This window comes from Tasmannia lanceolata, unplaced genomic scaffold (assembly GCF_043159265.1).
Source record: "Tasmannia lanceolata isolate RefF3 unplaced genomic scaffold, GAP_Taslan_0.1 ptg000015l, whole genome shotgun sequence".
In the NCBI taxonomy this organism is placed as follows: Eukaryota; Viridiplantae; Streptophyta; class Magnoliopsida; order Canellales; family Winteraceae; genus Tasmannia; species Tasmannia lanceolata.
The window spans coordinates 29890363-29912191 of record NW_027518692.1 but is presented as its reverse complement, the minus strand read 5'-3'; the positions used below and the strand labels follow the sequence as shown (position 1 = coordinate 29912191).

General features: G+C 40.2%; 3 protein-coding genes across 3 annotated transcripts in view; all 3 read right to left on the bottom strand.

The window, feature by feature from the left end:
• The window catches only part of LOC143846248 (glucan endo-1,3-beta-glucosidase 13-like), a 58164-nt gene that overhangs the window by 24526 nt on the left and 11809 nt on the right, over window positions 1-21829 (bottom strand). The gene's annotated exons all lie outside the window — the stretch shown is intronic.
• On the bottom strand, window positions 821-6178 carry LOC143846241 (HAD superfamily, subfamily IIIB acid phosphatase). Its single transcript, XM_077354671.1, has 3 exons — window positions 5645-6178; window positions 3582-3791; window positions 821-1047 (listed from the first exon to the last, which is right to left on the bottom strand). The coding sequence occupies exons 1-3, from the start codon at window positions 6046-6048 to the stop codon at window positions 870-872; spliced, it is 792 nt and encodes a 263-aa protein (XP_077210786.1). The 5' UTR covers window positions 6049-6178; the 3' UTR covers window positions 821-869.
• On the bottom strand, window positions 7386-15158 carry LOC143847147 (WAT1-related protein At1g68170-like). The gene is made up of 7 exons (XM_077355858.1): window positions 14911-15158; window positions 14455-14517; window positions 13353-13469; window positions 13035-13272; window positions 12564-12719; window positions 10514-10665; window positions 7386-7838 (listed from the first exon to the last, which is right to left on the bottom strand). Exons 1-7 carry the CDS (start codon window positions 15105-15107, stop codon window positions 7727-7729), a joined length of 1035 nt encoding a protein of 344 aa, XP_077211973.1. The 5' UTR covers window positions 15108-15158; the 3' UTR covers window positions 7386-7726.

The following is a 21829-nucleotide window of genomic DNA, read 5'->3' as shown; positions in this document are numbered from 1 at the left end:
CCCAAAGGTATGTGATATTAGATATTAGATATTCACGAGTTATATATGGACTATCCTTATATATTATTTCCCATCCCATCCCACTGAAGTTAGATGGATTCCAACGGAAGTCCCCCTGTTTCATCTTTGGTTGTGGATTGAATGAATAAACAGATGAAGTTAAGGATATAGAAGAGAAAGAGCGAAGAATTGAAGGAATGGTTCGGAACAAAAAAATGGAAGAACTAGAATAGTATGACTTTACAAAGACTCCATGGATAGGAACTAAAAACGAGATATTGAAGCAGTTATGATGATTCAGTAATATCATCACTTCAATTCGGAGTTCTTAGTTACTTCGACCGGATGGACTGAAATTGAAGTTTGCTGCCTCTATGACCAAAGTCTATCTAAGTTTCACACGTCCATTGATTTTTTGTTCAAATGAAAAAAAAAACAGTTCATTCAAGAAGAAAGAAAAGAGTAATAATTTAGGAAGGGAAAGAGGTAACAGGGTGAACCACACAAAATAGTCATATTCCTGATGTTCTTGGCTACCCTTCACATGAATGCTTGGCTTTGTGCGAAGGGGATGGCCAGCCAAACCACCAGAACCTGAAAAACAATATTCACTCTCTTCTATTTCTCTATTTCTTTGATCTCTATCTGTGCAACTGGGTAAAACAATATATCAGTCATTTTCTAAAGCTTGTTTGGAAGAAGTTTGTTATGTTTTAGCTTTTTAAGCAGTAGTGTTTGATCATTGGTTCGTTCAGACTTCTCAAGTGAGTTGAAATTAGTACAAGAGGAACTACATATAAAACATCAAGTAGCACTTCAATTGAGAAAAAATGGCATGGTAGATTAATTTGGTAATTAGTGTTTGAATCTCATTCAATGTAATACATGGGATTTGGGAGTTTGAAGGACCGTTTGGCCATTGGCGAACCCAGTAAGTCACTCCATTGATCTCCAGAGCTCCCATGGATCCTAAACCCTTCCTCTTCCAACTCCTTTCTCTTTTCAGATTTGTATATCACAGCTATTTTGCCCACATCATCGCCCCCCCTGTTTCAAGTCACACAACTAATGTTGTTAGAGAGAGAGAGAGAGAGAGAGAGAGAGAGAGAGATTTCGCCATACTTGATATTGGGAATGTTGCATTGTTTCCCTCAGTTCAGTAAGAAGCTAAATTAGAACAAGTCCTTCTATGTTTTGTAAAACCTAAGACATAAATAGGTAAAGGGAGACACTTTTCTCTAGGCGAGAGACTCTTTGTGTGGAAACTGCAAAGAGAGAAGAGAGAGGGAGAGGGGGAGAGAGTGAGTTTCCTCTCGTGTTTCTTCTTGGGTTACTCTCATGTATGATCTTGGTTGAGGGGACAGGGTAAGGTTTGCAGTTTGCGTGTTTGCAGATTTGCAAGTTAGTCCCATTGTAATCCTTGTATATTGTTTTCTCACAGTGGAAGATCGAGTTCTCGTCCGTTGACGTAGGCATCTTGGCTGAACCATATAAAATATTATTGTTCATCTTGTATCTTGCGTTTATCTTTTTTACTCATCCATTTATTTGTGCATGATTGGAACGGCTTTGCTCGGCGGATTTTCTCAACAAGTGGTATCATTATTGTGGTTGGAGCAATCGTTGTGGGTGGGTGAAGCAATCATGGGTGTTGTGGTTGGATCGCGGTTAGAGCGATCTTAGAAGGTAGAAAGATTGACCAAGAAAATTCTCGCTCGAGGTGGAGCTTTGCATTTAGGGTGATATGATATGGCAGAAAATATAGTTCTACTTAGTTCAACATCAACAAGTTCAACAGAAATGGCAGTTTCACCCTTGGCAGATGAGGGTGATGGACGTCCTTATTCAGCAGGGCCTGGCTAAGGCGTTAAAGGGAAAGGATGGGAAGACCGAGAAGATGATGGGTACCTAGTGTATTGGTTTTTATTGTCTGGTTATGGGACACAATGACTAGTGTTCCTAAGATCTCGATGGCTGGTTGGGAACAGAGTGGCATGTGCACGCGTAAGGTCTCTTTCGCAGTTGGTACAGAGACGGGTTTTCAAGTTGCAAACAATAGTGAGCAGATGGTGGTATTGCATTGGGGAGGCTGGATCGAGATCCATCTCCATGGTTGACTGGGTGAATCAACAGATTGGCATATACACATGTGCATTGGCCATGTTGATCGACAGTGATGCGATGGCTTGTACCTGGTACTTTGAAAGGCCAAATGTGATTTGCGATAATAGCAGACCGATGACCACATCAACAAAAAATCTTCAAGTTGCTGAGAAGCAAGTCAAGGTGGAGACTGTTGGTAAAGTTGTCTTGCTTCTCATAGAAAAGCTAAATTAGAAACAAGTTTTTCTAGGATTTGTAAAAACTAAGATATAAATAGGGAAGAGAGGCATTTTTCTTTTGGAGGGAGGCTGTTTTTGTGGCAACTGCAAAGAGAAGAGACAAAAGGGGGGGGGGGGTTTCTCTCGCGTTTCTTCTCGAGTTACTCTCGTGCATGGTCTTGGTTGAGAGGGTAAGAAAAGGGTTGCAATTTGCGGGTTTGAGGATTTGCAAGTTAGTCTCATTGTAATTCTTGTATGTTGTTTTCTCATATAGTAGAAGATTCTGTTTTCGGAAAAGGACGTAGGCATCTTGGCCGAACCACGTAAATCTTGATGTTCATCCTATGGCTTATGTTTATCTTTTTACTTTTTTATTTATTTGTGCACAATTAGATTGATTTTGCTTGGCGGATTTCCTCAACACTTGATGATCGGATGATGGCGGGGCAAGGGTTTATGAGTCGGATTTGTGATCACGCACAACCCCATCACTATTACATGAGCGGCTGTCCACGTACACTAGTAAGCTAAAAAGAAGTTCTCAAATAATAAAGGGAAATGCCCCCTAAACGGATCCCCCCCCCCGCCCTCTCAAAAAAAAAGTTTATGTGAGAATGGGGTTGATGTGGTGGTGGTGGTCGGGGGTTGGATTTATCCGTCAGAGGGGGGGAAATAATATTTTTCATTGTTCCAAACTCACGACTCAAACAGGAGTTGGGCCTATATCTCAATCTGTTGAGGCTTTGTATCTCAACCTTGGGTTCACAAGTTTCAATCTCAACTTACCAAAGAAAGAAAAAATCAAACTAGAATGAGAAATCATGTGGGTCAATGATTGACGTATTCAAATTTTTATTGACTTGTCTTTTTTCTTGAGAAAACTTAGGGGCCGTTTGGATAAGCGGATTTTAGAATCCAGGTTTTTAGTTTGAAAACAGTGTAAAAGAGGGCTCATGATCTGGCTGTTGTATGCTGTCCTGGCAGCGTTTCTTGGATTTTTAGTAAGAAAACTAGGTTTTAGAAATCTCATGATGAGGGAGTGGTTTCTAAAACCTGATTTTCTTACTTAAAATCCAAGAAACGCTGGCAGGACAGCATGCAGCAGCTTGATCATGAACCATCTTTTACATTGTTTTCAAACTAAAATCCTGGATTCTAAAATCTGCCTATCCAAACGGCCACTTAATTTTTAGGAAAAGAACAAAAGAGGGTGGAAGTATCTTTGGTAAGTATGGTAAAGAGTAAAAGCAAATGTTATACCTTAAGATGAGCCTTTCCCAGGAGGAGTAACCAGCAAATAAGAGATTTTGTTGGGTAACGTTTCTCTGAGACTCAGTCCTTCCGGTCAAGAGAATCAGCTGAAACCCTAGACTTTGCAACTCCTTATAAAGCTTCAGACTGGCCGGTAATGCTGGGGCCCTCGCCAAATTCACCCATTCATCGTATGATGTTTCATTGAATTCCTCCCATCTGTCAAATTCCACAAGAAAAAACATAAACACCTAGATCGAAAACGAGGAAATGATTTGACATATGTTTTTGTCAACCATGATTTGAGGCATTTCAATTTTTTCAATTAGAAATGACAAGTAGAACGCACCTTAGGTGATGCACGTGGAGCAAGAGCATAAAATATAAGGTATTTAATAGCTATAAAGCAATTTGAGGGGGCAAAGTGCGCCCCTATTGGTCAATACACATTAATGGCAGTTATGATCGTATTTACATGCCATGGTAAATGTGTATTTACCAATGGGGGCGCCCTTTGTCCCTTTTTCTTTTTGCAAGGGAGCCTGTCAATCTAACATTCATCAAGAAATTTACATCTAAGGCCTTGTTTGGCATCCAAGATTTTTTTTTCTTTCTTTCATGATAAATTAGTGTCTCCATGTGGTGAGAGAGGTAGTCCCGTGGAGAAGGAGAGAGATTTGAGAGTGCACGATTGAGATGAGGGTGAGAAATGGCTAAAAAACTGAAAATAAAAAACTATACTCAAAATACGACATTTTCCTAATTCTTAGTCACTTCTAACCCTCATGCCCTCTCAAATATCTCTCTCCTTCTCCCACTGCCCTACCCCTCACTCACCACTTGGAGACACTATATTTGTAAAAAAAAATCATATGTACTTAATATTTATAGAGAAATTTAGACGTATAAAATATATAATAGCTATAAAAGGAGGGAAATGATATCAGCACAACCATGTTTTAATAATTGAGGGACTGAGCCTCTAGCTCAATGGTCAAGGCATTGTTCTTCAACCTAGAACTAGAGGTTCATTCCTAGCGTACATACCAAAAAAATGTTTTAATAATTGCACCAATGCATCTCGTCATTTATTACATAAAGAGCTGTCAAAGGTAATTACACTTCTGAAAAAGCTTTGACAAGTCAATTAAAAAGAAGGACAAGCAGAGTTTGTGCAATTATTAAAAAAGAAATTTCACTTATAAGGTATTGTTGGTGCCAAAATCTGCTCCAATTAGAAGTGCTTGGTAGAGGCTTGATCCGTGCTCATCCTACACTCAAAGAACACGTGTTAGGGGTCCTGGAGTTTGGACTCCGAGAGACTACTCTAACGCTCAAGTCAGAAATCGGCACACAAGCAGGAAATCTAAGCAATAGGAAAGCAGAATAATTATGCTTTCGAGTTGTAGAAGATGCATACCTTTGAGCTTGGAGGTCTTTTTTATAGGGGAGGAATCCAAGGCAGTTTATGACACTAACCTTTGTGGGAGTCTTTTTTTTTATGGGTTGACTTCCCTATGGAATCGGTTTCCATGTTTATCTTGATAGGCACCGGATTTCCTCATGAGAACCGGCTTCTATCATAAGCCACCGAACTTCTAGGATAATTGTCGTGCTAGGTTTGGACTTTCTCCTAGGGCCCTTTCCATTTTACTCGGGGTTGGTAATCGCGGAGATGAAGCGAGCTTCTTGCCCTTGTTATGTAAGAGACAAGTTCGGTTACGTAATTGGGACATGTACCACGTGTCCAACGGATTGTACCCCTAACATATTGCCCCCCACTTCCGCCGCCTCTTTTGATTTGAGGAAATATCTGAAATATCTCTAGGAGCCGAAGAAGGCTTTATATTGGCACTACCTTTTTTATAATTGCTTTAACTCCCCTTGTCTTTTCTCTCTTAATTTCATTCCGACAGCTTTTTAGAAATTAGATAAGAATAATGATAACCTTTCACAAATTGTTAAATACTAAAAGACAAGTTGAGTTAGTGTAATTATCAAAAGATGGCAGTGCAAATATCAATAGCCAAGGGAAAAAAACCTATAAAAACAGATACATAAAAATGTGATACCCGAATTCGTGAGCGGCGTAGTAGGGCAAATTGGAGAGCAAAGTCTCGTCAATGTCGAAAATCCAAGCGTCCTTCCCGTCGCCGGAAATATTGACCGACCGGCCGAATTCGTACGAATATCCGGCCACGAAATCAGAATCCGACGCGTACCGATCTCCAGTCACATAATCCTGAACATATCCAATGCATCTCTCCGGGATCTGAGTCCAGATCCCTGCGTCATTAGCCTCGACAGAAAATTTCCAGCTCTCGCAGAATAGGTCTTCGTCCGATCGGAAATTCCGGTCGGAGGAGAGCGCGATGTGGCCGGAATTTAGGTTTTCCGGCAGGATTTGGAGGATGGATTGGGAAATTGCGAGAGAGAGGAGGGAAGAGAAGAGGAGGAGGAATTTGAACGGATTCATGCCGGAAAGTTCTTTCCGAACTTTTCCGGTTTTTCTTTTTCCCTTTCTTTCCTGTCCTTTCTTCTCTTCCTCCAAATGATATGGGATGAGAAGGAAAAGAGAACTTTTATGAGGAGATTTTAGCGGCTTAGAAAATTCCGGGTTTGGAAAGGGGTTAAAGACGATTTATAATCGTGACTTTCTTTTAATGGCGAGTATATCCTTCCTTTCCGAAGTAATTGGTGGAGCAGGAGATAGGACCCCTTCTAAGAAACACGTGATGACGTGAAGGACATGAGATTTTACATGGTGGCCAAGCGTGAAGTCCAGTATTTTTCCAATAGTACAGTGGAGCCCACATCGAAGGATGATCCCAAGCGTTCATTTGTTTGGCCATGATGTAAGTAGGCTGTACCCCGTAGAGCAACTCCGTTGGATGATCTTGACCCTCCGATCTATAGATTTCTATGATGTGGAGTCAGTATAGATCGAAAGGTTAGGATATTCCTAGTGGGGATGATTTGCGAGGTACAAACTATTTACAACGTGGCCCAGCAAATGAACGGTTGGGATTATCCTTTAAAGTGGGCCCAGTGTATTTTTTCGACCTCACGCACTGCAACCATGTAGATTCGGTTCTTCAATGCTTCTCAATCTCCGGCGAAATGGAATCACGTCGGTTGATTCATTCCAAAAATTGTTTTTTGGCAATTTTTTACTAGAGATTTGTAGAAACTTTGGATCAGCTGGTTAGTAATTGGTCTCTGTGGGGCAATGCCCCAATTAGAAAGGGCCGGAGATAGATCTGAACCGATGGTTGCAGAGAACAGGTACAACGGGAAATCATTGGAATAATGAGAAGGTATATAGGGAACATGGATGACCAAGCTCATTTTTCTAATACTGAGAGCTACAATCTCCGACTTGAGGGAGGAGGCTTGTTCCTCTGCCCTACTTGAATGCCAATGCCAGAGTACCGGGCAAGATAGAAAAAGAATGGTAATGAACTTGATTATTGGCATGGAATATGTTTACCACAAAAACCCCCTTGCGTATACTCATTTTTCTGGTCCCGTCTCATTCTCCGTAAAAAAAATAAATAAAATAAATAAAATTGTGATTCTATTTCCCGACCTAATATGTAGGATCTCACTTTCTACCATTCTTATGATCTGAAACCTAAACCTATATAGGATGTGACCCACTAGCTTATCCAAACAAAATAATTGACGATTGCCTGAACATTACTTACAAAAAATCTTAGTGATTCATGCTCACTACTAAGGCCCTGTTCGTTTAAGATTATGACAGCAATTACCCAATACCTATTCATCTTCATTCCTTTATTTCATATAGATCTATGGATCAACGGTTTACACATCTAGTTAAAAGTGTTTAACAAAATGAAAGTTATCATTTGCACTTCTCATGCAACATACAATTTTTATATAATCTGTGTGAGTACAAAAAGGTGATTTTGGAATAAAACGTAAGCACTGTGCATGCCCTTAACTGACATGACATTAGCATGTATGTATTGTGATGGACCCAACACCTGTTCTCACAATGATACTCTACACTTTTATAAACCACTTTTCTGATTAGCTATTGACATCATCCTCTGAATAGTAACTGCCATTACTGAAACGAAGGATTGCGGTTATCCTTTCTAAAGAGACAACTTGTAAGAAAACTTCAATCAGCAGTCACATAACTCTTGGTCACCGTCAGCATCCTTATTCCTTTCCTCCTGGCCTTTGCCCCACAATACCATGTATAATCCAATGGTTATCACAGCTGCCCCCAACACACTGATAAAGGAAATGTGTCACTATATATAAAAAAACAGGAGTGACTGTTTATATCAAGTGAAATTTAAAGGGTACTTTGGCATCTGTACTGGAGAGAGCCTAGAAATGATATTGTTTCTCAGTTTTGAGTAGGGCTGCAACTCGAGCCGGGTTTTACCCGACCCGCATCGACCCGACCCGAAAATAGCCTGGGTTGGGTTCAGGTTTCATGGGTTTCGGGTCGAGCCGGGTTGAGCATTCAAAAGCCCGCATGAATCTTGGGTCGAGCCGGGTTTGAAGGGCCCGACCCGACCCGACCCGAGTTACATAAGTTATAGTATGTACATTTTTTTCTATTGTTAGTTAAAAGTTAAATGTGAAAACCCACGCACCCACTGTTATTTTATGTGAGTGTAATTTTTGCTTCTATGAGTTGAGTTGATTCAAGTGTTTGATTCAGCATTGTTTGATTGTAATTACAACATTGTTTGATTACAGCATTGTTTGATTCAAGTGTAATGTGAGTGTAATTACATCATTGTTTGATTCAAGTGTAATGTGAGTGTAATTTCTGCTTCTATGAGTTGAGTTGCCTTGCCAAACAAGAATTTTCCTTAAAAAATTGCGTCAATGTGAAAAAACCCGACCCGACCCGAACCGACCCGAGATTTATCATGGGTAGGGCCGGGTTTGGGAATCGTGGGTTTTCCGGAAAAAAACTCGACCCGACCCGACCCGAGATATTTCTCGGGTAGGGTTGGGTTCTCCAAAACCCGACCCGCCCGACCCGAGTTGCAGCCCTAGTTTTGAGTAGGCTTTCAAAATGTAATAAAACATAGCTAGTAGATCGATGACATAAATGAATGAAAATATTTAGGATATTTTTCTACAGCAACATAACTCCATAGGATGTAGGGTGTTCCATCGGATTTTGTGATTAAATCTTGCTCACCATAAAAAATAATTTCGAACCTTAGGATATCAATCCAATGGCCAGTTGTTCTGTCCAAATATTGTCGGTTCGGAGCGAAAGGATCCATTACACTGTCTGGGTCCATTGACACCTAAGTAGTCTTTTTATTATTATTATTATTATTGAAGAGGGCTGCTAGCAAAACGGGGTTTCGTTTGTAAAATAATGACTAAATATCCTAATGTGACACATGTGAAAGAGGACGAGAGCACAAATCCCTATGAAATGCAAATGGGAAATGATTTTAGCTAGGGGTAAACGAGCCGAACCGAGCCGGCTCGGCTCGTTAAGCTTAAAAGCTCGGCTCGGGCTCGAACCAGGCTCGAGCTCGGCTCGGTCAGGCTCAGCCAGGTTCGAGAGCCTTACCGAGCTCAGCTTATATATATATATATACAGCCCTATCTAGTGTAATTTGACCACTCTTTTTACACCACAGGGGTGGTCCAAGTAACAAATGAGGTTCTAAAAAAGAAGTGACATATTTTGCCTCCCCCTTTCACTACCTGGACAACCATTTTAGTGTATATATTAATATATAATATATATATTTAAATATATTAAATCCTTAACGAGCCAAGCTGAGCCTAGCCTAGCCTAGCTCGGGCTTGGCTCGTTAAGCTTAACGAGCCTGGCCAGCCGGCTCGGCTCAGCTCGTTAAGGATTCGAGCCAAGCTCGAGCGAGCTTACGAGCCCAAGCCAAAATTGACACCCTTAATTTCAGCAGTCCATTGTTTTGATAAGATGAGTGCAGTATCTTGTGGTTTAGTATTTAATGGACTCATAAGAGCTTTTTGCGAACAGTAAAAACAACCCTTAAAAATGCTAGAAGATAAGATGCTTGGCGCATCTTATCAAAACATTGCAGTTTTGATATCATTTCCCAATGCAAATTCCCTTGTGGGAATGTTGAAATTATGGTTCAGTTTCTCTTCCGTTTCCAGACGAAATCCCATTTGGGAAGTGTTTTCATTTATTAAGGTACTCTACTACATATGCAAAGTATTTAATATATGGAGAAAGGGATTTGCTAGCGACTTTTGCCGCTAGCCGTTGCATATATGTGAGACCAGCCACATCAGTTGAATCAAATGAATAAGACGAAATTTGGTGAAAAAGTGAGCATATGTGGCTGCTCTACATGCAACAGCCAGCAGCGAATTGCCTTTCTGTGAAAGTCGCTAGCAAATCCCCTAGAGGAAAAAAAAAAGTATTTAAGGCCAATAACTCAAAAATAATAATTATTTGGAAGGATTTCAAACTTTTTTTCTTAATTTATTCCCCCCCCTCGCTAACCCCTAAAAACCTAGGCGCTTGTTCAATCTGTGTTAAGAGGGAAGAAAGTCTGGTAAATTAAACATTTTTTCTACTTGGAACAGCCCTTCTAGTATAAAAGAGTAGTCACAAATACACTAGAGGTGGCTGTCCCAAGTAAAAAAGGGGGCAAATATATCACTTTCCTTTATTTTAACTAAATAGAGGGCAAAGGGCTAGACATGTTATAGGGCTTCATAAAACAAGGGATTTGATAGCCTCCAGAAGGATTCATGAGGTGGCTGCTCTCACATGCAACAGCCCATCAGCGAATTGCCTTCTGCGATGGATGCTAGCAAATCTCATAAAACAATTAAACTTAGTAAAATGACCATAACACCCTTCTTAAATATGCCTATAATGTAAGGTATTCTGGGAATTAAAGGAAATATAAATGACTTTAAGTACGGACCTTCCAAGATGCAGCTCCTCGTTGAGGATAAGGGACCCTACCAGGGTCACAATCACCAACATCAACGGATTAAAAATGGAGACGAACAATGGGCCCCTCAGTTGTATACACCACGCCATGACAGTCACCATCAAACCCGAAGCCAATGCTCCCTACGAGAAAAAAAAGGAATTAACCTAGCTGCTTAAATGATCAAAATTCTGGAGAAATTATATGGTTTCTGATTCGGGCATGCTCTTGTAAGAGGTACCACCGAAGTACCACCCTTGATATTTGATCCAACAGTGTGCACTGCCTCTATGAACGGCACACTGCCTCTATGAACGGGTGCAACCGTAGGAAGATGCAATAGGTGCACCGATCCCCATATGAATGAGGTGACACATTCCTTTTTAGTGTCTTTGCATAGGGAAATAAAAATCATAAGCCCCGGTCATGACTATGCTTGACGCTATGCAACCAGACTGAATAAGTGACTTGATTACGGAGCTGGAAGGGGTTAGGCACAAATGTCGGCCTAGACATTCCAACAACCATCCATGTTGGATAATATATTGGCCTCTACTAAGGAAGGATCTCACTTGTCGGGGCTTTTTTACTTTGTTCATTTTGCATTAGTTTTCTTTGTCATTCTAATTTCTATTTTTGCAGGACAGAAGCTATATTATTTCTCGTAAGTGCGTGAAGTCAATAGATAACTGCCGAAAGATTGGGCTTCATTGTATATGGGAGTCAAGTTTGTGGTAACCTGGTGCACATTAACAACATGAATGGTGTTGGCAAATATTGAATTTTCTTTCACATGCTCCACCTAGATAGAATAAAACATGAAGAACAAGTTGTTAGATTTTGATTTTCAAAATCATTGTTTTCGGTCAAAATTGATATTTGGAAAAAGTTTTCTATAACTTGTTTTCGAAAGGAACAACTTTTCTTTTGGAAAAAGTTACTTTTTGCAAGAGAGAGAAGAGTGCAAAAGTAGTGAAGCAAAGATAGTCCCGTATCGAATGAGAAGAAAGAAAGAGTTGGGCTTATAAAGGTTTACTCTTTTCTCTTCATTGTTATGATGCACAATGGGTCTTAGCCATAGGTGGAACCGCGGGACGGTGTGTTGGGCAATGGGCTATAGGGTGCATAGTGGCGATTTATTCACGCACTTTGCACGCCAATCATAGCGATTAGAGCCTTTCATTTTTTTTGAGCCATTGGATCCAGATCTAGTTAGATTGGTCATGTGGATAGACCGAATGGTTCTTAGCCATTGGTGGAACCGCGGGATGGTGCGCACCGTTCGCATACGCGCGCAGCGTGGGCAATGGGCTATGGGGCACATAGTGACGCTTTATTGGCGCACTTTGCACGCGCTGCATCGTAGCAATTGGAGCCTTTCATTTTTCTGAACCATTGGATCCAGATCTAGTTGGATCGGTCATGTGGATAGACCGAATGGTTTGGTCGGGTTAGGCCTGAGTTCGGGCCCAACGGTTGGCCCAGTGGGCCTACGGGCTCCAACGGATAGTGCATGAGCGGGTGCGATCCGAACCGTCTCCAGAAGCAATCTCACTCTCTTACACTATCTTTTAATCCCCTACAAAGTCTGTCTTTACTGTTTTAGAAGTCTTTTCAAGTATTCTGTTTTTCTAAAGAAACATAATACTTGGGTTTCAAATACTTGCAAAATTCAAGGGTGATTCAGGCTAGATTCCGTTCAGTGCAGAACATAGTCAAGCAATCGGCTTGGAACCAGGCTTCATTGTATCTTGAAGGCGAGTTCGTGGTCCCCTTTGCATACTACTTGTGGGGGCGAATATTGTCTTAAGGAAAGCGTTTACACGCCTTGAAGCATCTTCCTATCTTCTTCTCAACCACTATACCAATTTTCTCCAACACAAGTTGCATGTGTAGTGGTTGAGGTTGCACTGGAGATAAGGGATCAGGAAGGTGGGGCAGTCAAGTCAATAATATGGGCCTTGGTACATTCTTTTTCGTGTAATGGTGTGCACGTCGGGCACTGTACATAAAATGAAGCAATGGGGAGGAGAGGACTTACGGAATAGACACAAGTGAGTAGCCTAATATTCCAACCCAGCTTCCATTTAGTCGATTCCCTCTCCATGAAAAGAGCATAAATCATCGATTGAATAAATCCCATGAAGCACATTAATGCCGTACTTGAGTAAGGGGGGTATTTGGCGCTCAGCTTTGTCTGCAAATGATAAAACCAAATATCAAAAAGTGTTGAAGTATAAATGATTAAATAACAACGGCTCAACAACTTAAGCTTTTGCAATAATTGGTTGTTTCACATGATATCAGACCTATTGCCAGTAGGTTTGCGGTTCAAAATCCAAAACTTCTTGATATTAAAATCCAAGTGAAGAGCCAACCCAAAAGTGGGCAACATGTGCCATATGCATAGCAGGGGAGTGCTGAAGTATAAATGAATAAATAACACCAACTCTGACAGCTATAGCTATATGGGAGTAATTGGTTGTTTTACAAGAGAGATTAGCTATGTCACCTGTAGAATCAACCAAATTGAATTACAGAGACAGGTACCAATAGCTAGTAACGAACCAATGACGCGTTGTTGACCACCCTGGTGCTGGTGCTGGTTGTCCGACAAGTTAATACAAGTTGACCACAAGTGGATCTCAACGCCCTTGTAGAATGTGAGGATCATCGCACCACTGATGCCTATTATGGTCCCAAGTATCTTTGCTTGACCGGATAAGGTACCAAAGCTGAATTTCTCCAACCTGAGATCATACCCTAGAAAATATTTTTCTTCTTTCGAGTTCAAAATCGTGGCATTCTTTTGAAAAATTCAAAAACTAACCCAAAGAATGCAGCCATGATGAAAGTTATGGCAGGAGTAAGGTTGGTCATGGCGCTGACGAAGGTAGCCGACGTCAAAGACAAGCTCCGAATGCATAGATTCTGAGACAATGCGGCCCTGTAAAAGCAAAAAGAAAGACGATTAATTGTAGGGATTTCCTAGGGACCATTGCAGAAGGCGATTCACGCTTGGGCTGTTGCAAGTGAAAGCAGCCATACGGGCTCAGATTTCGTCTCATTCATTTAATTCATCTGAGGTGGGTGCTCTCAAGTGCAACATCCCAGGAGCAAAATGCCTTCTGGGATGGTCGCTATCCAATCCCTTAATTGCAACATGGGAAACTTTTTTGTTTGCCAAAAAAAAAAAAAAAGATGAAAGAAATGATAGGTCCACACCCTGTTAAAGTATTTTTACTGGTTTGGTTATTTTATTTTTAATGTGGGGATTTGCTAGGGAATTTCACGGAAAGGCATTTTGTCTCACTTTTGCATGAGAGAACATCCAACTCAGATGAATTAAATGAATGAGACAAAGGCTGCTAAAAATTGATGGTTTGTGATACACTTCCATTTCTTGGAAATGACATTTTTTTAGGTGAATGAGAAACAAAAGGGGAACGAGGGTGAAAATAATTTTTCAGTTTGCAGCTAGGATATTGAAGAAACGGCTAATTTGATTGGACGTAATCACATTGAGACCCACCAAGTACATTGCTCATGCAGGGCCCTGTGTCCTTAGATAATGTGATCCTCACATGAGAAAACTATCTGATCAAAAGTTACTTATCTCAAGTCCAAATGGAAAAAAATAAAGGAAAAATTGCCACTGGGGACATCAAAATACGAGAATTGCCAACGGGGTACATATACTCTTGAGAGTTTGATAACCATATTTAGAGGGTTGATAACCCCCTCTTAGAGACTTGATAACCCCATTTCGTCCCTCTCTAACAATTTCTCAAAAGTGTGTCCCCTGTTGGCAATTCTTGTATTTTGATGTCCTCCGTTGCCAATTTTTCCAAAAATAAAATAGACAACTTAGTTTGTCCGAATTTTGATGCAAAGGTCTAAGAACATTCAAACCTTTTATTATCAGTACTTACCCGAATAACCCACAAAGAAATGCCAGAAAAAATATGGTCCATGACATTGGGGAGCGACTGTTCCTGTAAGGAAAAGAATAAGAAATGAAAACCCAGAAAATGGCCTCTATTACGGTGGGTATGGTGAAAAAGAGGAATCGTCCAAAAGAAGGGAGAATAGTCCCCAAATTACACGATTAATACTTTCAAGGCTTGTAAATTATAATACTTAAAACCTGTGTTTCAAAATAGGGATACGGCCAAAATGATGCCAAAGTAAATCCTAGTCAACTTGGTCCAATGCGGTCAAGCACTTGGTTGATGCAGTCATAATTTGTATGTCAAAACACGGACGGATCAGGACAAGAATGCGGCTAAGGTAAAAATGAGTCGACCCGGTGACTCGAGTCACCGAGTCAATGATGACAGGGAATTTCAAAACTATGGCTTAAAACTCTCATACAAAAATAACAATACCTTTCTACAAAGAATGCAAGGGGAATCAAGAAAGCGGCTCCGAAGATATTCCTATACACAATCAAGATCTCTAAGTTCATACCGTCATTTACGGCTAGTTTATACAAAATATTAACTCCAGCAAAGGTAGCCTGCACGGCAACCATTGCGGCCACTGGGATGGATCCATGTAAAATTCCACAAAGATAGCCAACCATTCTAACAAGGTAACGCGATGTGTGATCTCTTAGGAAGAAGAAGAAGAAGCCCCTGAGTTTCTCAGATACAGCTAGAAAGAACAAGTCACTTGAGTGAGTATATAAATCACTTGTAAAGAAAAAAGATGAGGAGAAAATTCATCTAATGAGCTATAACTGGGAAGTGCTTAGTGGAGGGGCAGTGAATGAATGGCACGCTATCAACTGTTGGTAGCTGAGAAATGATATTTCCACCCTCTTTTTTGTTTGTCTTAGGCTAAAAAGCATAACCGCATTTCCACCTCTGTTTGTTACTCATCAAACCAAAGGGTCCCGTCATCAACTACATTTGATTAAGTTGGGTTCACGTATTTACTCATAATCACTACAAGAAATTGTTACCCATCAAAGCAAAGGGTGCCGTCAACAACTACATTTGATTTAGTTGGTTTCACGTATTTACTCATAATCACTACAAGAAAATGGGCTATGACGAGGGCTTTTTTCCGTCACCTATCGCTGAAAAATAAGATTGGCGACATCGAATTTTACTGTCGCCAATATGAATACGAATATGCGACGGTTAATTGTTGACTAAAGCTAGTGATGGGCGATGATATTTTCACTCCCCCTACATTACACGCACGCCCCTTATAACGTGATTTGACGTGAAAAGTGGGCAACTTTAACGCTTTTTGGCGTCAAATCACCAAAATCACGTTATAAGGGAAGCGTGTGCGTAGTGCCGGGGGGGGGGGGTGTGAAAATATTATCTCTCAATTTTTGTAGACACTGTTAAAGCGTAACCATCGATGTATCATCATAAAAATATATAATATTTTTTAATCAAAATTAATGGTGATGGTTTCTCAATACCGTCATTAAAAATTTCCAGCATTGATTACAACGATTAAAGAATCGTCGCCATAAGAAAAACAAGAGAATTGCGCTCGCAAATACCCATAGCTACTAACCATTTCAACATTGGAGCCAAATATTACCTCCAGTAATTAATTTATCCGTGATGGTAGATCCGTGCCATAGCAATAAAAGTAATTTGGTGTCGATTATATTGTACCCTGGTCTATTGTTTACTGACCACAGTGCCGGGGATCATAATTACCTTAGGGGAATTGAGCATTTTACAATGACGGCTGCTAACTACCGTCGCCAATGATTTGATACTGTAGTGAAATCGACCCTTGGAATCAGACAATCCCTTTGGGCCCATTCTATAGTTTTTGGTTTGCCTTATAATGGTTCTCGATTCGAGATCATATTCAGGCATGGTAGACTATGGGGTAACCCACAAAATCAACAGGGGCTACCCAACAAGGAATCCACCACCTTGAAAAGAGGGAAGTCATTTATAGTTTCGATCACGACAGACCTCTTAAACCTGGCCAGGCGATTTGATAAATGGTTTATGAAAGTGTTATCCAATATATATATAAATGAGAAATTATATGGTGTAAGGGCTTACAAGAATAAGGCCTTTGTACGGTGGAAGTACCACCCTTGACATTTGATCCAACAGCAGCTCCTCAAAAAGTTAAAAATGTGAGCTGCTGTTGGATAAAAAATCAAGGGCGGTACCCCCAACCGTATTGTTGTAAGCCCTTACACCATATAAAATCTCTATATAAATACATAGATAGATAGATATCATTTTGTGTTTGTATTTATGTTTTAAATGGAATTTGCAAATGCATTTGTGGGTCCAGCCTGATGATTGGAAGATACACCACGTGGCGGGCCTAGGAGGTGATAAGTGTCCACTCCCCGTAGAACCCCAGCCCAGTAAATAAAGAATGGAGGAAGGATATACACATAGAGATGTGATTTACGAGTATTTTGGTAATCTGATACTCGACTTCAGGCAACGCCTTGGTAGGGGCCACTTCCCTAATTACGATTGTAGCATGACTATAGACAAGGGGCCACTTCCCTAATTACGATTGTAGCATGACTATAGAGATTGATCGCAACGGGCTTCTTGAGTCTTGCGGGATGAGATGTAGGATCCCTGTAACGATCCCAATCATAAGTCACCTACCAGTAAGAATTCATGGAGAATTCGGATCCTAGATATAATGAATACATGGACATATTTACTTAATGTGTAAATGTGAAGGATATACACACTAGTAATGGTGAATGCACTTAAGTGCATGTACCATAGTAGTGGTGTATGTAAGTTAATTAATTAATTAATTTTAGGTTAAATAGGAAATTTAGATTTCTATTGGTTGAGAATAAATAGAGAGAGAAAGAGACATAAGAATAAATGAGGTATTTTTGAGTTGGAGTTAACAAATTAAAAATAAAATAAAAAGGGGGAAATTTAGGGGAGTAAAATATCCAAGTAGTCTTGGACGTCCAACTCTCCTTCTCTCTCTCTCACACACACACACACACACCGAAAGGGAGAGAGGAAATACATACAACAAAATGATTTTTCTCCTCTCTCTCTCTCTCTCTCTCTCTCTCTCTCTCTCTCTCTCGCTGTCTAGAATTCCATCGCTACTAACTTGCCTTAGGCTTAAATCCTAGAGAAGAAAATTTCTGAACATAGTTTGTTGTCTGTGTATTGTAAAGGAAGCCACTACTTCAACTTCTGGGTTCTTTTGGAGAAATTAGAAACCAAGAATGGATAGATCAAGTAGACATTTCTCTTCATCGATCATCAGGTAAAAAGTTCTTGATCCCCCATTTTTACAACCAACGGAGTCTAATAACTAGGGTCTTGGGAAGGATAAAGGGAAAATTTTAAAGTATATTTATGTGATAAAAAAAAATTCACTGTGTATTTGACCCTAATTACCCCAACAGTTATAACATGAGACACTTGGCTGCATCAGATTTGCTTTAGAATTGAAGATTGCTTCAGTTAGCCTGCATTCAGAAAATGTGTTTTGAATTCAGCCAGTCTGTTTCAATGTTCCCCAGCTAAAGTTGAATTTATTGGCTGCTGAGAAGCTCAGTATTATGACTGATTATACAGCCAGAGAAAACCCAAAAAATTCATTAGCATGCAACTCTCGTGCATCCCATTAGAAAGTAAATTTCATGGGAAATTAAGTTTGGCATCTATGGTTACATTTTTTTTATATTGTTTGCCAATTTTGATTCATTTTAGTTTATGGCTGTTAGAAATTGACTAGTGGGAGTAGCATGTGTCAGCAAGAGTAGCAGTTAGTTTCAATTGACATGGTACTGACCACTTTGAGAAGTTGGTTGCACCCAGGCCAACAGTCTTAATAGCTGGATATTAGTGCTTTGAGTTGAATTTTAACCCCTCTTGATCCTACCACCAGATAGCATCGATAGATCCATCATTTGTTCCTTCTATTTTAGGCTATTGAAGCCGAGTGCATAATTTTGGTTGATACCCTTGATGCGTTTTTCAGATACTACGGTTTTAACAATCATGAGATGTTACGGCATGCCCAAGTGACTGTTAGGATACGTGCAAGGTCCATGTAGAGATACTCATGGAAGGGAGTGTCGTCACTTGAGCAAACCTCTATTCCTCCAATGAGAGGAGGTCTGTGAATGCTTATTGGGGATCTATACCCTAGTAAAGTATGGGAGATGATGTGAGGAGGAAAGAGTCCTTGAGGGCCAATGGGAAAAGTTCTTGGCTCAACACCGCAGAGAATAGGAGACTCGCCATAAGTAGAAGGTTAATCTTGATTCCCCTACCATGTAGTTGCAGAGACTCTCGATACAGAAACATACATCTCCTTCTCCGCTAGCGATCAAGGAGATGAAGAGGCTGTGGCTGACAATGAGAGTCCACATGACTATTTAGAAGAGATTGGTGAGACTAGTTTACAGCCTAACATTGATGTTGATGAGCTTGGCAATGGCGATATCGATGATGCTAATAATGAGCCATACGTTCCTGAAGATGAGGCCAACGAGGACCATGAGCCAATAGCAATTCTTGTAGAGTAAGAGATTATAACAGTACCAGTGAGTATAGTGAGCATGGATGCAGATGAGACACACACAGATGATGATGTTGCAGACCACACACCCTTTGCCACAGTCGTAGAGGATGTTATGGCAGACGTTGAGATTAATGGCATGGTGCTGCCTATAGTTTCTGCAACAGCCAAGGATGACTTTTATGCTGAGCATACAACTGATTTAGAGGGCGGATCACCACACTTCTACTACCCTTCGCAAGTTCTTAAGATGACATATGTTATCATTCCATCACACCAACATTCTTGCAGTGGTATGATCTGCAACATTTGAGACAGTGGGTTGATTTTTATGGGCTTTTCATCATGATGAGAGTGCATCATATTCATATTTGATCCAGGAGGACATGCTCAACTGGAGCAAATGTAAACTTGAGGCTGAATTTTTCTTAAGGGGAGTCTGATGTAGAGCATCCCCTTATACATGTCAGCTTGTACATGCTCTTCAGTTTAGGAGCCTTTACTTCATTAGTTAGTGCCCATTTGATGTGGTTGTTATGTGATTTTTTGAGTTTTAACGTCCGTTTATGTAATTTTGTATAAATAGGGGTAGCTTAGAAAATCAATATTCCATTAGGGGTATTATGGATGGACATTTTTTGTAATTGGTAATCCTATATGAAGCTCCATAACATGTCACTTGGCTTAGTTTTTTATAATTTGAAAATAAGAGATATCCTCTTTTGAGGAGAGACTAAGCTCCTCTCGTATCTCATCTACTTTCTTGTGAAATTGGATTAACAAGCTAGTGATAGCTTTTTCTTCCATTTCTCCCATCTCTTCACTCCTTATTGCATGCAATGATCCGTTGCCGGCTTTTCCATGGTTGATCCAATCGCTTGTGTTCCCATGCTCGTGGTAAAGATCAAGATCGAGAACACGATCGAACTCTATGTAAAGAACTTCATTAGGAAATTTAGCAACGCATTTGACTAGAGAGCTATAGCAAAGTGATATTGACAGGCACTAACTCCAAGTCCAATTTTTGTCTAGGCCATTAAAACCTCAGAGAGAGAGAGAGACAAGCATAGGTGGAGCGAATTTTTATATCCATATGATATGTATGCTCAGTTACGTCTCGTTCAAAAGACCTCAGACCTGAGTACATAATCAGTTGTTAAGACTTACATCTATAGGTCAACACAAATAGCGGAGGATACTAATAATAGAAACGAGTTTGACTCGAAAAGAATTTGACGAGAAACTAGAACTTCATGAATAGAGGTTTGAAAAATTAAAATTATTGATTGCAATCACAAAAGAAAATTGGCAATCTATGAACAAGGATAAAAAAGGAAGGACATTGAAGCTCTTACTACAAAGAAGATTTCAAGGACTCAATCTCCTATCAACAAAATCTAGAAATACCCAGAAACTCCCTTGCATATGAACCGCTCCCCTATTTATATAAGAGAGGTTCTAATAGCTCCATCCAACATTTGAGCCACTTGCCTGCTTGCAACTGGGCTAATCTCTCCTTGCACATGTCTTTACCTCACCTTCCTTTACATGCTAACCAATCTCCTCCAACCACTTACCAACCAATTACATGTATACCCCAGCTCTTACAATATTCCTCCTACATATGCATTCTCATCACCTTCTTATTACCGCACACATATACAATACTACTACACACTACCACACTCACACATGTACACCTCACTCCAACCACACACTCATTAAAAAACTAAACACATTGTTGGGAAAGTTGCCTTATTTCCCAAAGTCGGTGGGGAGGCAAAATAGGAAATACCAATTTTAGGTTTTGGAAAAAATCTTGTCGGTTCTTCTCTTGGGTGTGCGGGAAATGTGAGAGACGTGACAATGAGAGAAGGAGAGAAAGGAAGAGAAAGAGGGAAGGGAGAGAGAAAGAGGGGGGAGGTTTCATGGGTTCCTCTCAGGGTTTCTTCTCAGGGTTTTCTCTTACGTTTTCTCTTGGGTTTTCTCTCGGGTTACTCTTGGTGTACGGTCTTGGGTGAGAGAAGCAAGGAAAGGGCAAGGGTTTGTGGGTTTTCGGTTTAATCCATTGTAAGCCTTGTATATTGTTTTTCTCATAATGGAATATCGTTTTTCTTGCCTGTGGATGTAGTCTAGGCCAAATCTTGGTGTTCATCTTGTGGCTTGTTTCTTATTTTGGTCATTTTCTACGAGATAGGGCTGTTCCAATTGATAGTAGGTGATGTGGATCCAATGGGGCATCCATATCGTTGGGCTCTTGAAAAGCCGCTCTTACTATATCATTCCATTAGAAAAATTAATACTTCTTGGTACAAGTAACAAACAACAGATACAAATGATTCCAAGATAGAAAGCGAAGTCAATAAATAAAGGGAAATGATATTTGCGCCCCTTTTGATCACCAGGGACACCCATTGACAGTGTAAGTTGCAATGGGTGACATCAAGTACATTAGGCCCCTTTTTGTCATTCATACACTGACACTGGGTGTCCCTGGTGATCAAAAGGGGCGTAAATATCACTTCCCTAAATAAAAGATAAAACTAATTCAATACAAGTTTTCCTTGATGACAGGCAATATTGAAGGTTAGATTATCCTGCAATCAGTTTATGTCTAATATCGAACAAAGATCTCACTTGCAAGATTAAGGCATGCAAAAATTAACAACTTAATTAGGATGTCTTTTTCATCATTCTTGATCAAATGTCTAGAAATCGAATGAGGATTAGATCAATGCAATAGACCGAACTTGTTATGGCCAGCAATATTCAATGACTCCTCGTACGCAT